This window comes from Sebastes fasciatus, chromosome 1 (genome assembly GCF_043250625.1).
Source record: "Sebastes fasciatus isolate fSebFas1 chromosome 1, fSebFas1.pri, whole genome shotgun sequence".
Lineage (NCBI taxonomy): Eukaryota > Metazoa > Chordata > Actinopteri > Perciformes > Sebastidae > Sebastes > Sebastes fasciatus.
Genome location: NC_133795.1, coordinates 12,877,522 through 12,894,507, shown reverse-complemented (window position 1 = coordinate 12,894,507; position 16,986 = coordinate 12,877,522). Strand labels below are relative to the sequence as shown.

General features: G+C 37.7%; 1 protein-coding gene across 1 annotated transcript; it reads left to right on the top strand.

Annotated features, from left to right (window-relative positions):
* Nucleotides 1-1,329: 1,329 nt before the first annotated feature.
* On the top strand, nt 1,330-7,751 carry LOC141764440 (heme transporter hrg1-A-like). The gene is made up of 3 exons (XM_074629701.1): nt 1,330-1,698; nt 4,686-4,853; nt 6,582-7,751. Exons 1-3 carry the CDS (start codon nt 1,389-1,391, stop codon nt 6,716-6,718), a joined length of 615 nt encoding a protein of 204 aa, XP_074485802.1. The 5' UTR covers nt 1,330-1,388; the 3' UTR covers nt 6,719-7,751.
* The last annotated feature ends 9,235 nt before the right edge of the window (nt 7,752-16,986 follow it).

Below are 16,986 nucleotides of genomic sequence, written 5' to 3'. Positions count from 1 at the left end.
CTTGAATTTCCTTCGGGATCAAACGTCTATCTATCCATCTAGTATACATGCAATATAATATAATATACTAGAAATTCAAAATATTCAACATTTCAAATAATTATAGTGCTCGTAATATTACGACTTTTTTTTCGTAAACATATGACTTTATTCTCATAATATTACAACTTTTTTCTCGTAATTATGACTTTATTCTCATAATATTATGACTTTTTTTCTCGTAAACGTATGACTTTATTCTCATAATATTACGACTTTTTCCTCGTAAACCTATGACTTTATTCACGTAATATTATGACTTTATTCTCATAAAGTTAAGACTTTATTCTTGTAATATTACGACTTCTTTTCTCGTAAAGTTATGACTTTATTCTGGTAATATTATGAAATTGTTTCTCGTAAAGTTGCGACTTTATTCTCGTAATATTACGACTTTTTTCTCATAAAGTTATGACTTTATTCTCGTAATATTACGATTTATTTTCCTCGTAAAGTTATGACTTTATTTTCGTAATTTTATGAATTTTTTCTTGAAATAGTATGACTTTATTCTCATTAAATTACGACTTTTTTTCTCATAAAGTTATGACTTTATTCTTGAATATTAGGACTTTTTTCTCAAAAAAGTTATGACTTTATTCTCATGATATTACGACTTCTTTCTTGAAATAGTAGGACTTTATTCCCATTAAATTACGACTTTTTTTCTCGTAAAGTTATGAATTTATTCTCGTTATATTACTACTTTTTTTCTCGTAAAGTTATGACTTTACTCTCATAATATTATGATTTCTTTCTTGAAATAGTATGACTTTACTCTCATGAAATTATGACTTTTTTTCTCGTAATATTATGACTTTATTCTTGAAATCTCATTTTCCCCCCCCTCAATGTGGCCCTAATACTCCGTCGTATAATACTTCAGTTGATTTGTTTGCATGTTTATAGTACCATATCACAAGTTGGAAAAAAGCATTAAGCTAACATCATTATATGTACGATTATTTACGACTATTATTATTTATTTATTTATTATAGAAGTTTAAGAAACGCATGGAGAGAAACATACTTTACCATTGTATTAAAGCAGATGAGTGTTGTGTGTCCTCTGCTCCTGTAGTTGTGTGTCCTCTGCTGCTGCAGGAGGCGCTGTGGTCGCTCACTGTGTGATGAAGCAGCTGCAGCATCTTCTTTGGTTATTATCAGATGACGTAACTGAAGTTTTTTTTAGCAGCTGGACAGAAAAAAAAAAGATAACAATTCTCCTCAGAAACGCTGAGTCATGTTTCTCACTTATCAACAACCATTAGTCAGCAGTAAACACACACTTTGATACATTGTGTCCTCTTGGGCTCGTTAGCAGATTAACCGGATGCAGTTTGTTTTAAATGTATCAGCTTGCTGCTCTCTCTCTCTGTCTCTCTCTGTCTCTCTCACTCTCTCTCTCTCTCTCACACACACACACGCACACACACGAACACATTCACAGCCTCTCACATACACTCGTCGTCTCGTCCAGCTCCTGTGCCAGCTGTCCTACCACCTTTGTTTTATTGTTTTTAGTGAGAATGGCTGTGAATAAAACCCACATTAGTGTCGGCTATGCCTGTATTGGTGTGCTGTTCGGCTTCTCTGCTTTCCTGGTGTGGAACATCGCGTTCAGACAGCCGTGGACTGCAGCCATGGGAGGACTGTCAGGTACAGTAAACACTGGCTCTGTCTGCAACAATACAGGCTTTTTTATTTATAGCTGTGTTATAATAAACCACACAGAGGGGTCCTTCCTGACATGTTTTTATTCCAGCCTTCAGCTAAAACACTGAGTGATGAAGATGAAGTCCTAGTTACTAAACATACTAGTGGTTGCGAAATGAGCCTCTATAGTTACACAGAGATCACAGGTCAAACTTGTTTTTGAAGGGCAGGGATGTCAACTGATAAACAGCATATATATCAAGTCAAATTATTATTATTGTTTTAATGTCACATACATATAAGTACAGTAAACAATTCTCTTATTTTTTAGGCTATTGCAAAATTCTGTTTAAAGCAATTTGTTGTTTATTGCTTTTTTTTGGGTATATTGCAAAGTTTTGTATATTGCAAATTTTTATCCATTGCAAAAAATTTTTTTGTTGCAAATTTTTTTATATTGCTAATATATATTTATTGCTAATTTTTGTTTTTTTGCTCATTTTTGTATATTGCTAATTTATATTTATTGCTATTTTTTGTTTATTGCTAATTTTGTATATTACTAAGTTTTTGTATATTGCTAATTTATATTTATTGCACATTTTTGTTTAATGCAAATTTTATTTTTATTGCTAATTTTTTTTATTGCTATTTTTTGTAAATTACTAAGTTTTTGTATATTGCAAATTTGTTGTTAATTGCAATTTTTTGTTTATTGCTAATTTCTGTATATTACTAAGTTATTGTATATTGCAATTTTTTTTTTATTGCAAAGTTTTTGTTTATTGCTAAATTTTGTTTATTGCAAAGTTTCTGTTTATTACTAATATTTGTATATTGCTATTTTTTTGTTTATTGTCAAGTTCTTCTTTATTGCACATTTTTGTGTATTGTTAAGATTTGTATTTATGTGAATTTATTTTGCAATATATAGTTTATTGCTACGCTATTGTATTGATTGAAGTATTGTATAGTAGTTGTATAGTTTTGCTAATCTGCAACCTTTTATTTTCATTTATCTGACAGGTTTCAGCTTGTCGTGTGTACAAGGGTCCCTTTTGGACCCTAATTGATTAAAGGCCACTTTAGGAATCATGAAAAAAAAAACTGTTACAGAAGCTAATTAAAACATTGGAGATTAGAGGTATTCTAAAGTGCAGAAATATCAAAACATGGGTCACACTTTACAAAATCAGTGAGCTATTGTGGCAGTTATTCATAGGTTATAAAATGTTATAATAGGAAATATTTAAAGGGCCATATCAGTGTTTTGCATCTATATATCATCCCACATATAAATTGTCTGTACTTAATATTAATTTACACAATTTTTTCAAAACATGTTCTGGTGTTTCACATTTTTAAATAGTGTTTTTTTCCCCCCACCTTTCAGGCAGCTGTTGGTTATTCATTCTAAGTCTCTGCAAGTTGATTTTTATATTAAGCTTAGATGAATAGAAACCAGTGCTGAATTGCATAAAACTGAAGGCAAATGTTTGGTATTAATTTAAATGTTGCGACAATAGTATGAACCTTATGAGTCTGGAGTCCTAATGGAGAAAGTTAGATCCTGTTGTGTTAAGTGTTGTTTCCATGGATCTGACCTTTGAGCCTCTGTTAAGTTTTGCAAGTCCATATTATCTACAACCTCTGCACTCATCTGTACACAGATTGTACTGGCATCCGTTTTAGTGTGATAATACATGTTCCCAAAGATCAAACTGACTCATCTGGGCATTGTCCTCATTCTTTCGCACAACTAAGATTAGTGACCTGCATACATGAAGTCGACCTCGTTCCCTGATATCCCGGCACGAGTTTGGGTTAACTGTTACACGTGGTAGAGATTCACTGTTGCTGTAAAAAAAATTTAAAAAGGGGAACATGAAGTGAGAAGTGTGATTCATTAACTCAGCAATTGGTAACCTGCTGTGTCATAATCTGTCTGAAAATGCACACTCACTCCTCAAACTACCATAAGTTCATCACCATTCAAACTCAGGTCAACGGCTGCTACATATGAGCAGCTAGTATCAGCGTTGTTGTAGCCTGCTGTATACTTTACAAGCAAACCATCAGATATTAGATGTAGACGCTGCCACTAGTTCACATTAATTTCAGTAATATATGAGACTTGCAGAGATTTAAAACTTTCTCAGATTTACAAAAAAGTTTTCCGTGTTGGTGAATTCAATGAAACTACGACATCAAGGGTTTGAAAATCAGGCTTTTTAAAACACGAAACTAACATTCTCATTAACGTTTTCATGACCTCCACGTCTACATATTATTTGGCTGTCAATCACTCGCAAACTCCGACCAAACAGTCAAACTAGGCAGAGCTGATCAAATATGAATCACTATTATGTTACGTTAATGTCTATTTCTTGCCTCAAATGTTTTCAGAATCATCTCGTAGTGCACGGTTTAGCTGTAAAATGAGAAAGTTTGTGACCCGGCAGGCATGTTGAGAAGGAACGCCAAGCACCGCACAGCCAATAGGAACGCTCTCTCTCTGAAATGACCTGTGATTGGTCAAAGTTTGCCGTCACGGACTAGATTTTCTAAAGCCTGAAAACAGAGTCATGAGGAGGTGCAGAAGTCTAGTTTTCTCTCAGAACACTTGAATTACAATACGCTGAAAGGTTGTTATGCAATTTTTGCCCAATGATGCCAAAAATATACTGCTTACTGCCACTTTTAAGGGTTTGTTATGAAATAACATAAAGTAAGAGTTTGAATGTTTGGATTATTCAGAACGTTCTGGCTCTTATTGCAACTGCATTATTTTAATGCAACACTAACAAAGAGAAAAAAGTAAAGCATTTATATAAGTTGGTCTTTACCGTAACATGGAAACAATGGCTGCCTGTAAAATAACAATCTAAAAATGCTTGCTGTGCAAAGACATTTTGTACCAATTTGTGGTTATTAAGTCAAAACAGTGTGATTTAGTTTTGTGAAAGGTGTCTGTTGTGTTTGTCCCTCAGGTGTGCTGGCTCTTTGGACCCTGATCACTCACGTCATGTACCTGCAAGACTACTGGAGGACCTGGCTTAAGGGCCTCAAGTTCTTCTTCATCATCGGGGTCTTCTTCTCTCTGGTAGCAGTCGTGGCCTTCATCACTTTCCTGTCTGTTGCCATCAGCAACAAGGAGTGTAAGTTCTTCTACATCAATCACACAGAACACACAAACAAGTGTGAGTGTACATTTCAATTCGTAAGTGAAATGTTTTGGCGGAGACCTAAAGTGGCGCCAAAAGAGGGATCAAACACAAAAGATATTTATGTTACAGTTGATGTTTACTGCTGTATTTCAGCATTTAAGCATGCAATAATGTAAATAATCACAATAAACAAAGATACTAAAAAATGCAGAACAAGGAGAGTCCCGGTGGAGGATGTGGTCTCTGCCACCGCCTCAACCCGACTCTTTTAGGTTTACTTCATGTGCAGATTTCCTACAATTCCCAGAATGCCCTTTGAAAGTCCTGAGGGAAATTGGTGGAGCAAGTTTCTCCATATAAGAAAATGGCATAAAGTGTCATTCCTTTTAGAAAAAATACAACATGCAGTGCATTTTCATTCCTCGAGGTTACTATTAATGGAAATATTGCTCTCTCTGTTTCATCCTTTTTTTTGGTTGATTTTTCACAGTTTGGGCTGCATTATATCAAACGGCTAAAAAAGGACGCGAGTGAAAGATAAAAATAAAAACCCTTCACTTTTACTTCTACTTGCAAACGTAAGAATAAAAGCTGTTCATCACATTTCTAACAAGTTAAAAATACTCTTGAATCTAAGAGAGCTGGTAAGTTGGTAAAGAGTCAAGATGGCTGCAGTACAGAAACAGATTTCTTTCCTGCTCCAGTTTGGTTTCTTTTCAGTCAATTTCCATTTATTTTATCCCTAATTTCTCATGTTAATTACTACTGTAGTTATTAAGTATGTCATACAAATAAATGACCTTTAAAATGTTTTAAATCACATATGTATTTGCAGAATATCACGCTCTATCAAAGACCGACTAATATGGCAGACCTAGGGTATCTCTTGACATTTCTCGCTCAGCGCAAACATGTAATCAATCATGTGATCACTTGCTCTCAAAGGTCACTCACTTCGCAGTTAGTCGCTTGATAAATGCGTCTAATTTGTCACTTTCAGGGAACTATTTTACTCCTAAATTGGATCTTTAAAGCTTACTTAAAGGTCCCAAATCATGCTAATTTTCAGGTTCATACTTCTATTTTGTGTGTCTACTAGAACATGTTTACATGCTCTAATGTTAAAAAAAACAACTTTATTTTCCTCATACTGTCCGCCTGAATATGCCTGTATTTACCCTCTGCTCCGTTTTAGCGCATTTTGACGGAATTGCAACAGAATTGCATTGCTAGGCAACAGCTTGGGTCCATGTGTACTTCCTGTCAGCTGATGACATTCACATACACTGCAACCAGGAATAAACTGGGACACATTTAGAATGTTTACGTTTAAAATTGTGTCAAGGGTCTAAATATTGTATATTCGTGACATCACAAATGGGCAGAAATCCTGACAGCTTGTTTCAAATGCAGAGTTTCTGAATACGGGCTGTGTGTATTTCCCTGTGGATTGAGTGTTTCGATACTTTCACAGTATTTATATAGGACTTAAGCCTTCTTTATAATAAAAAAAACATGAAAATCTAACTTTTTTATAATATGGGACCTTTAAGTGTAATTCTTAAAAATTACATTGGCCGACCTCACTGATGCTCGTGTGGCTGAATGGGAGCAAATCCCCACAGCTGTGTTCCAACATCTTGAGTCGAGCCTTTGCAGGAGTGGTGACTATTATAGCACCAGGTTAATGTCCGCGGTCTGTGTCTGTCCCTCCCACAGCCCTGACTAACCCTCGGAGTCTCTACCTGTCCTGCGTGTGGAGCTTCATGAGCCTCAAGTGGTCCTTCCTGCTCACCTTGTCCGCTCACCGCTACCGCAAAGAGTTCGCCGACATCAGCATCCTCAGTGACTTCTAAGGGCCCTTAAACATCCCGCAGTGATGACACAAACTTTGGAGTACGCTCGCTGCGCTGGCTTCCCAGCCTGACAGGTGATGGAGGACATTTTAAGAGGAATCATAGGAGAAATACTTTGTGTTGTGGATGAACACCCTGATCCTGGTTACTCCTTCGCCTTCTTGGCCCAAACCACCTCCTCCTTTTTTTATTACGTGTGCAGGGTTTGTTGCTGACTTGGCCACTTTACAGACAAATCCAGCCCTATTTTATATGATCCTTGAAGGATTTTCACTTCCTCAGCACCCTGCTTAGTCATGCATCTGCACAATTTCTTCATGACAACATAAATCCAAAATATGGTAATACTTTTCATGACTCAGTGAAGGGAATTGCCCTCCTCAGTGGTGATTATCAGTCGCAGTTTCACGCTGTAGCCACTAGAGGGCGCCACCCTTCCAACAGTTAAACAACCATGTACGGTAATGTGTGCTTGACTTACATCTTTGTATTATATTTAATATTTTTCTGGTTTAATGAATGATGAAGAGTTGCACAAGCTGCACATGCAGCGGTCAAGTGATGAAATCTGCACATCACAATGCATCAGTTCCATATACATGTGCATCGGGGGTCTTGCAGAGGGCAGGTCACCCGAAATCCTGCAGCATCAACGAGAATGCTTTCATGTAATAAGCACCACATGTCCTGGTTTGATGTATTTGTGAACCGTGAAGGGGCATTTTTAACGTAAAGAATGATTTTTGTATTATTTTTTATCAGTGTGACGAACGGAAGTGAGTGTAAGTGTGAACGCGGGGGCCTCAGTCATGGTTTTTAATTCACGACAGTAGTGACACCACTAATGTGCATCCATGTCGCGTTATACGTTGCATCGTCCTCATCTGAACCAATTTATGACGCTTATATATTTGCTTAAGGAGATTATTTTTCTGCATTTTCCTTTATCTCTGTACATGTTAGAAATGAAGAATGACATTGTGTGTTTGTATGAGTGTGTCTGAGAGTTAATAAAATATGTTTTTTGACATCCCCTGTGCATCTGCGTGAATAACAACTGCTCCTTTTTTTTAAGGAATATGTTTTTCCTCCAAAGCATTTAAGACGATTTATTATTTTCTTCATAAGCTTTGGGGCTTTCTATGTAACACGAGAGAGTGTCACAGAGGCAGATTGAAGGTGCTACACATCCTTCTTCCTACTAAACCTTGAGGGTCAAGGGGGGTCACTGTTGGGCATTAGAGTGGGGATTTGCACCATGAGAGGGAACAAACCACCTTTTCCCACCCACCCCCGTCAGAGCCACATTTATGAAGGGAAAAACACCCCACAGCATTGCAATCGCAACAGTAAATGCAGGTCAATAAGCTGCACTTTGAAGTCAGGCAATTATTCCATCAATCCACTTTTTTATTTTGCCCCTCAAAGGGAAAGTTTATGGGGGTTTGGGTGCAGAGAATTTTTTTAGTGTATGATTTTGTTAAGGCAGCCGCTTGATAGCAGGACTTTGAAGTTGATGTGAAAAATATGTGACTGAAATATTACAGCGCTATCAGTGTTTGATGCACTATAAGTTATTCATGCGCTGGACAATATCTGGTGCAGAAATGTGTCTCTTGAATCCTGCAGCTGTTTCAAAAGGAAAGTGAATCTGCATTTTTCATTATTGACTATAATACGTATCAGTAACTTTGATCCTTAAGAAGCCACTATCATTATTTCACCCTCTTTGTTGCTTTCCTGCATCCTTCCTCTGTGATTTAAGGACATTTTTTTGGTGGTACTTATATCTTAATTGCATTACGCTGGTTTGTTTGTAAGCCCCCAGAGTCTCATTGCATCAAGGTAATTGCGATGTTGTGGTTAAATCGCCATGGCAACATTTTTTATCTGGCCGTTATAAACTTCGACATTAAGAAACTGAAAAACAATCCGGCTCACTTTCCACTGAGCAAGCTGGGGGCTTTGGAACCAAATGCGTCCTATTAACTTTATACACCAGCCTGTAAAAACCTGAGTGTGTGTGTGTGTGTGTGTGTTTGTGTGGTATGTAAAGAGAGGGAGGGGTCTCGTTTTATTCAATTATGGGACTCCTTTCTACCCAAATCAAGGAAGGAAGTTGTCTCAAGTGTTGACTGGCAGTCTGGCAGAGTGCGGTGAGACTGGAAACAAGAGTTTATACATTCAAATAACACCAGCGTCCTAAACATCCTGTATAATTACATACTAAAGAGCAGCAGCAGCAGCTGAATCAGAATCTATACAACAAACAACCTGGAGGGGAAATCCTTCCTTTCATACTGCACACATGCACCTTTACAACAGATGATGTCAGGAAAACACACCGCATCTTTATGAGCCTCCATCCGTCTCCTCTCAAACCTGTTTATGTCGCTAACACATCAAGATGAGTAGTCACATGTACATCTATTCAAATACTACTTGATCTTTAGTTTGGTATTTCTATTTTATACTTCTACATCTCAGAAGGAAATGTACTTTTTGCTTCACTACATTTATTTGACAGATTTAGTTACTATTCATATTCAGAATTTACATATGAAACATATGATTGTTATTTAAAGATATGATGCATTGCTATAGATAAAACTACCTAACAGTGTATGAAGTAGTTCAAATTAGCAACCACAACATTAAAGTACTGCTCGTATATTAATGCATAAATAATCATGATCATATTACAATACTGAAGGGCCATTCTGCATAATGAGGACTTCTCCTTGATACTTTCCTTACATTTTATTGCTAATACTTCTGTACTTTAGCGTAATTAAAAATGTAGTATTTTCATCCTACCAAAGTACTTTTGTCAGTAAGACAATGGAGAAGAAGTGCTGCTGGGTATTTTTTGTGGTAATCACATACAGGTGCTCTTTGGATCCTTCAGGTGTATTGGGCTCATTCAGTCTTGTGAAGGGCTCATTGCATGGCTGGAAAAAAGTACAAAATGCAAGTCTCCCTCAAAAATAATCCAAGACACACTGTAGTGTTTGAACAAAAATAAAATGCCTTTATTTTACATGGCAATAATTGTTTAAAATAACCAACGCGTTGCGACCAACATAGGTCTTCATCAGGGTCACTGTGAGCATTCAGCATTACTTTTGTCAGTAATGAGATTTTTTTTTGTATTCTGTGTTGGGTATTTGCATTGTATCATCAGTTTATTAATGGCAGTGATGGAAAGAGTATTGGGATCTTTTACTTAAGTAACAATATCACACTATTAAAAGTCCTGTACTCATAATTTTACTTCAGTGGAAGAACAAGTGCATAATATAATATATAAGCAACACACTGTATTAAAAGTATCAGAAGGAGAAGTACTTGTTAGGTGGCAGAATATATTATATTACTAGATTATTAGTACGGATGCATAAGCAGCATTTTAATGTTCAATCGTGATTAATTGCAAATTAATTGCTGTTCAAAATGTACCTTAAAGGGAGATTTGTCAAGTATTTTGTACTCTTATCATCATGGGAGTGGGCAAATATGCTTGCTTTGTTCAAATGTATGTATATATTTATTATTGGAAATCAATTAACATAAAACAATGACAAATACTGTCCAGAAACCCTCACAAGTACTGCATTTAGCGTAAAAAATATACTCAAATCATAACTCAAGCCCAACAGGCAACAACAGCTGTCAGTGTGTCAGTGTGCTGACTTGACTATGACTTGCCCCAAACTGCATGTGATTATCATAAAGTGGGCATGTCTGTAAAGGGGAGACTTGTGGGTACCCAGAGAACCCATTTTCATTCACATATCTTGTGGTCAGAGGTCAAGGGACCCCTTTGAAAATGGCCATGACAGTTTTTCCTCGCCAAAATTTAGCGTAAGTTTGGAGCATTATTTAACCTCCTACGCAACAAGCCAGAATGACATGGTTGGTACCAATCTAGCTTTAAAACTGAGCCTGCTACAATTGTCGCATTTGTGCATTTTGTGTTAATGCGTTAAAGAAATTAGTGGCATTAACACAAATTTGCATTATTATCACATTAAATTTGACAGCATTAGTTACTTTAAAAGCTATTGGGTAGTTTAATATATAACTATGCATCATATTTTATAGTTTGATCATGTATTTTGTATATAAAATGTTGATCCTCAAAGTAACCAGTAACTATATTTGTCTATAGTGGAGTAAAACGTTTAATACTTCCCTCTGAGATGCGGTGGGGTGGAGGTAAAAAATTAGCATAAAATGGAAGTACAAGTACCTCAAAATTGTACTTGAGTAAAAGTACTTAGTTACTTTCCACCAGTGATAGAGAGTGAACAGGGATTCACAGCTGATGTCTGTGATGCGTGCCGGCTCACAACAACATTGTGAAATTATGAACATTGGTATTAATGATACCAAAAAAATGAAGCATTTGATCTAAAAAAAGAAGCGTCAGGAGGAAAAACGCTAAATGAAAAGCAAACATCTTGAATTGGTCGAGAACCAGATGGCCTCTTTGACATTAAGAAGCCGCTTTGGCATTTTAAGAAGGCAGTCCCAGGATGATTTCCGAGGAACTTCCGCAAAAACGAGGTACAAAGCCCACAGATATTTAAGCAATATCCATAGCAATTTACTGTTTTATTTACAAACTGAAACATATGTTTCTAGACCTCTGCAGCCCCCCTCTCCCTCCCGTCCCTCCTTATTACCACACTGATTTACTGCTGCAGCATTTCTCCCACACTATCTGCTTTCTCCTCTCCTCTGTTTGTCTCGGTATTATCTTTATCATATTCTCTCATCACTCATTCAAACTCTCCCTGCAGACCTACCCGTTAACAGCACATGCCCTACCTTCTACACTCAGCTATTGTCTTTTTCTTCTTGTGTTTTCTGTGCTGCGATGCTGCCTGTGCCTCTGGGACCACTGCGAGCTCGCATCTGAAACATTTTAGAGAGACACATATTTGCTGTTTTAGAGCACAAAGGGATATGCCATGGCAGAGGCCGTTTGAAGTGGCTTCACAGGGGGAACCAGAACCAGAGCGAGGGATTTGAGAAACCATAAAGAAACGTTAGCGCAATGTAACTTTTGCTGAATTTAATCTAATGGAAGTGGGGATTGATTCAATGTGAAGGCGCACCCCCTTTGAAGCTGGCCCTGTTGATGTTTCTAATGCAATAGCTCTGTTGTAGAAACGCAGCATTCCTCCCTACCTTACAGACAGTGCTTCACTGCGAGTTTGACAGGAGTGGGTGCGTGATAGTGCCTAATCCAGGAGATCCCAGGTTGACACCGCTTCCAGTAACCACTATTTGAAGTGTGAGATTGGAGACGGCAGCGGTTGACTCCCTGACGGGCTCCTTATCTGAAGACATAATGTTTCAAGACTGATTTGTGGGGTGCGTTTCTTGGTTTTTGAACAAGGAGCCGTGTTTGTAGAGAGTCCAAAAGGTGGTTCGCAGTATAAAGATATTCAGATTTACTGCAGCTGAGGATGGAGAAGAGAGAACATCGTACCTAATGTCAAATCAAGAGAGGATCTGATCCACATTTACCTGATGGTGGTGGTTTTAATTTCCTTCTCAATCCGTGGCCTTCTTTTGCATTGGTGTGAATATACGGGTTTAACACATAGACTAAAAGTGGACGTAGTCACCGTGACGTCACGCAGTGCTTTGTGGACTGCCGTTTAGAAGCCTTGAGTTCTACATTTTGTCCGTCGCCATATTGTTTTTTTGCAACCAGAAGTGACATGAGAGGGTGGAGCTAAGTAAAACTGAACGCTGAATAAGACTTTAAGCTCGTTCGAGATGAAACTGCGCCTCGCCTGAAAAGTAGAAGAGATCAGGCGACAGCAGAGGAGGGTGGTGACAGAAAGCTGCGGTCAAGTCGGACAGTTTCCAGCCGTTTCCAGCAGTCTTCAAAGAATTTACAGGAAGTCACAGAAGTAGTTATCCTGTTAGATCCGATCTGTAGGCTACTTGTAGTTTTCAGAACACGTTGGAATTTATTTGTATTTGTCTATAAATATATGTGGAAATGTGCGTGTATCTGGCGTTGGATTCTATCCTTTATTATTTTTATGTCCGCCTTGTAAAGCACTTTGTAATGAGCACTTGTTTTAATAAGTGCTATATAAATAACCTTCATTATTATTATTATTATTATTATTATTATTATTATTATCAACCACACAAGAGATATGTTTGTTAACAGATGAAACCTTCATTGCACAACATGAGACTAATAGTCTACAATCTAGCGTTAAATATTACAATTACACAGAAAGTTTTGATTTTCTACAACATGTGGTGTTTGTTGTCAAAACTAAGAGCCAATCCGCTCTTTGATCAGGCGACAGCCAGGCGTTTCCCATCATGCCCTGGGTCTTGCAGTCGGTGGAGAGCAACTGTGGAGCCTGGCTCTAAAAGCCGCCTCGACCTCGTGAGGTTATCGTTGGCGCATGACGTCAGAGCAAGTCGGGATCAAGTCTGACCGGCATGCATTGCGCGGCGATCGCCGGTGATCGATTCCACGCAGGCCTGGCTCATCTTGAACGAGCCTATTTTCAGGCAACCAAAAACATTATAATTAATTTTCATGAACTGAAAACACACTGTGAAAGGGTTAAATTTGTAAGACGAAAACAGGACAATTCGCAGACGGCCTGTCAATCACAAGGAAGCATGGTTTTATACTGTGATTGTGTCTCATCGCTTTACCTCTATATTGCTGTCAGCGTTCAGGTGCACACGTTTTACAAGAAGTTCTCCTGTATTAGCAGCAGTCTTGTGGTTTGATAACCTCATTTCTGAAGTTCCCGCTGAAACAGGATTTTCCAACCCGAGCGGCAACATGGTCAGCTCTGATCTGCTGACTCGCCGAGACACTTATTAGTGTTTACAAAGAAACTGCACCTAAAATGTTGAATTTTGAATAGCTGACTCAGTCGTGTAAATGACTTTCATGTGATGGTTTGCTATATATAGTAATGCTCAATCACGTCAGCGTCTCTCTGCACAGCTGATGAGAATCAGCATTATTTAATTAAATAAGTTTTTTTTCTCAGTTTGTCATGTATGGTGATGATTTTAATAGAAATGCAAAGACTGATTCCTTTTCATCCACATAGAAGTGACTGTCCAGCTGTTTTTTTTTTTCTTTCTGTGTTGCCCCTGTGTCACATTATCACATGCACATGGAGATCATATGACCTGCTGCTTGCACATATGGACATGATGTGATGCAACATTCAAGCAAGCTTTCCCACATGCACACACACACACACACACACACACACACACACACACACATCGAATCGTTTCATGTAATATCTACCACTTGTTTGTATGTTTGGACAAACTTCATGAACAAACTTGCACCACTTTTTAAGGCACTATATGTTGCAACTAATGACTTTATCAACAGTTAAATAACTTACTAATGCCTCGTAGAAATGTTTTTGGGTTGCCAGGTTGTGACTGATTGGACCATATGATCACTTCCTTTCTGAAAAGGGGCTTTTATTAATGATTACCTACATTTAAAAACCACATTATTACCAAAGGGAAAGGTTTTTCACAACCTGGCACCCCCACACTTGTTCTTATTAAAGCTGCAGTTGGTAACTTTGAGCAAATATGAGAATAAAGGTTTATAAAACGGTCACTATATCCTGACAGTGCATGAGACAGAATCTGTGAAAAAAAGTGCTCCTAATGGCATTTGCAGTCTCTAAGGCAGCTTTCAATCACTGCTCGCAAAACGCGCAAACTCCGATCGAACCCGGTCAAACTAGGCAGCGCTGATCAAATATGAATCAATATTCTGTTACTGTAATGCCTATTTCTCGCCTCAAATGTTTTCAGAAACATCTTGTAGTGTACTGTTTAGCTGTAAAATCAGAAAGTTTGTGACCCAATACCGAGCACCGCCCACCGGCCGAAGCAAACTTTCTATCTCATGCACTTCTGTCAGGATATAGTGACAATTTTATAACAATAACTTTAAAATTTGCTCAAAGTTACCGAATTCACCTTAAATGGATTATAACTTTGTAACCTTTATAAAGAGTGCCTTGTTAGAAATGTTGATACTGAAATGTGTCTCAACTACACACAGTGGATGTCTGCTCTTACCCATCATGCACTGCTTTTTTCTCTGGATATCCCACACGAGGCTTCATCCAGCCCAACCTGCTGCTCGGCGTACACCAGCCCAGCATGCCGTATCTCCAGCTCAGCTGGGAGCTCCACTGGGACTGTTTGCAATGTGCCATGGACGAAACCCCGGCACTTAAACACTGTAATCAGAGCCAGAGCAGGATATTGGCTAAATTACACATGAAAGCAGGGACATTTGAAGGAAGCTAGAGCACTAAATATTATGATAAATTACTCTCTAATACGAGAAGATAAGTCACAGCTAAACAAGAATAATACAGGCTTGCACGCAGCGCAGGAGGGAAGTGTTTTTAATGCACGATTGCACTTTTATACTTGAAAAACCACATATGTTAAAGGTATCTATTTAAACATCTGACATAACACCTCAAGGTCCATTTAGTTGCTGTTCTGGTGCTTTCAATCGTATCACATGATCTTCAGCAGATGGAGGTTGCCAATTTTTTTTCTGGGCACTTTAAAGCCCCTTGAAACTTTATACAACGTTTACGTATTCCTCTATAACTTTAAATATTCATGAGTGAATAAGCAACAATCAACTAAACAAACTATTTTATTAAGAGTTCTGGGCTCATGGAAAAAATTATATACATCTGAGCACCATTCAAAGTATTTGACTCAAAATGTGACAGATGTGGGGCTGTTTGCTCATGTTGCAAGGCCTGTCAATCAAATCTGATCAAACACAACCACATAGTCCTGATGAAGCTGTTTTGCATGCACGGACAAAAACAGTGCAGACAATAATAACTCTCTGATGTGAAATAACCAAAAAACTGCTCCAACTTTGTTAGAAAATTTAATTTCATACATAGTCAGAAGCTGATTTAGAAAATTGGTTTTCAGGGCCTTTAAGGACGTCTTGTCCATGTTAGCTTATATAAATTAGAATAGAGTGCTGCAGGGATGACGTATTTTTGTAGGTCAACCAGGAAGTTAGCATCGCCCTGGTTCCCTCGATTATTGCAGAAAATAAGCTCTGTGGCAAACACATGTTTATGATACACATTTTGTTCCGCAAGACAATCTTCACAAATGAAAACACCACTTTTATGATTTTTTTTTGAAGCGTGAATGCAATCGCCAGAAGTAAAATGCTAAAGTTAGGCTCTAAACGAACTACACCACAGTCGCATGAGCGCAAGTAAACACAACGACGCTGTAAAGGTGGACGAGTCGGCGTGATGACGTTTAGTAGTCTCATTTAGCCACTTGTCAGCAACCACCTTTTTAAAGACACATAAAGGCTTCAAAATTCCCGAGTGGGGGATTTATTGATGCATTTTATATCATAATAACAAAACATTAAAATCTCTTCAGCTTGTGTTAACCACAGACCTTATTTCAGGCATCCAACTAAAAACCCATTGACTTCCAGACGAGGGAACCGGAAGTGCTAAAATACTACCTTATTTCCGGGTTTTAGGACTCATTCCTGCAACTCTCATATATCTAATAAGCTATAATCTCTATAAACAGGTTTCTGTGCCTTTGTGTGTACACAGTTTTACCAACTCAGCTTTGTAGCCTATATAATCTTTGTTAGGAGGTTCAGTATGGAAATGGACATTACAACAAAATGCAAAAGCCAGGAATTATCATTCTGAACAGTTTATTATTTTTCTTCAAAATGCAGGTAGTTGCATTAATTAATATAAAGGGGGCACAAGACACACATGGGTTGATATCTGAAAAAAAAACAAATACAAGAGAACACAATAAATTAAATCAGCACATCTTTAAGAAATAATGCTAGACAAAGTTCTCAGTTAAACACGGATATAGGAAAGAACTGAAGAGTAAGCTAAAGAAGAAACTCCTACCCATGTCAAGGTTAGATGAGTGAGTGAAAGGGAGTGCAGTCTTTAAATAAGGAGTGAGCAGGTGAACTTAATCTGGTTAACAAGGGGGTGACAAAGGGTGGAAACAAGAGCCAATCAGCGATGAGGAAAGGAGAGGAAGGGAAGTGAGGTAAGTAAGTACAAGAAGTGGCAAAAAAATAAAAGAAAAAAGGGATCTTTCCTGCAATAACCTTGCACATGTTGAATTTGCACATCAGTTTACAACCTCATTTAATTTCTAATTTAAAAACAAAACATTGT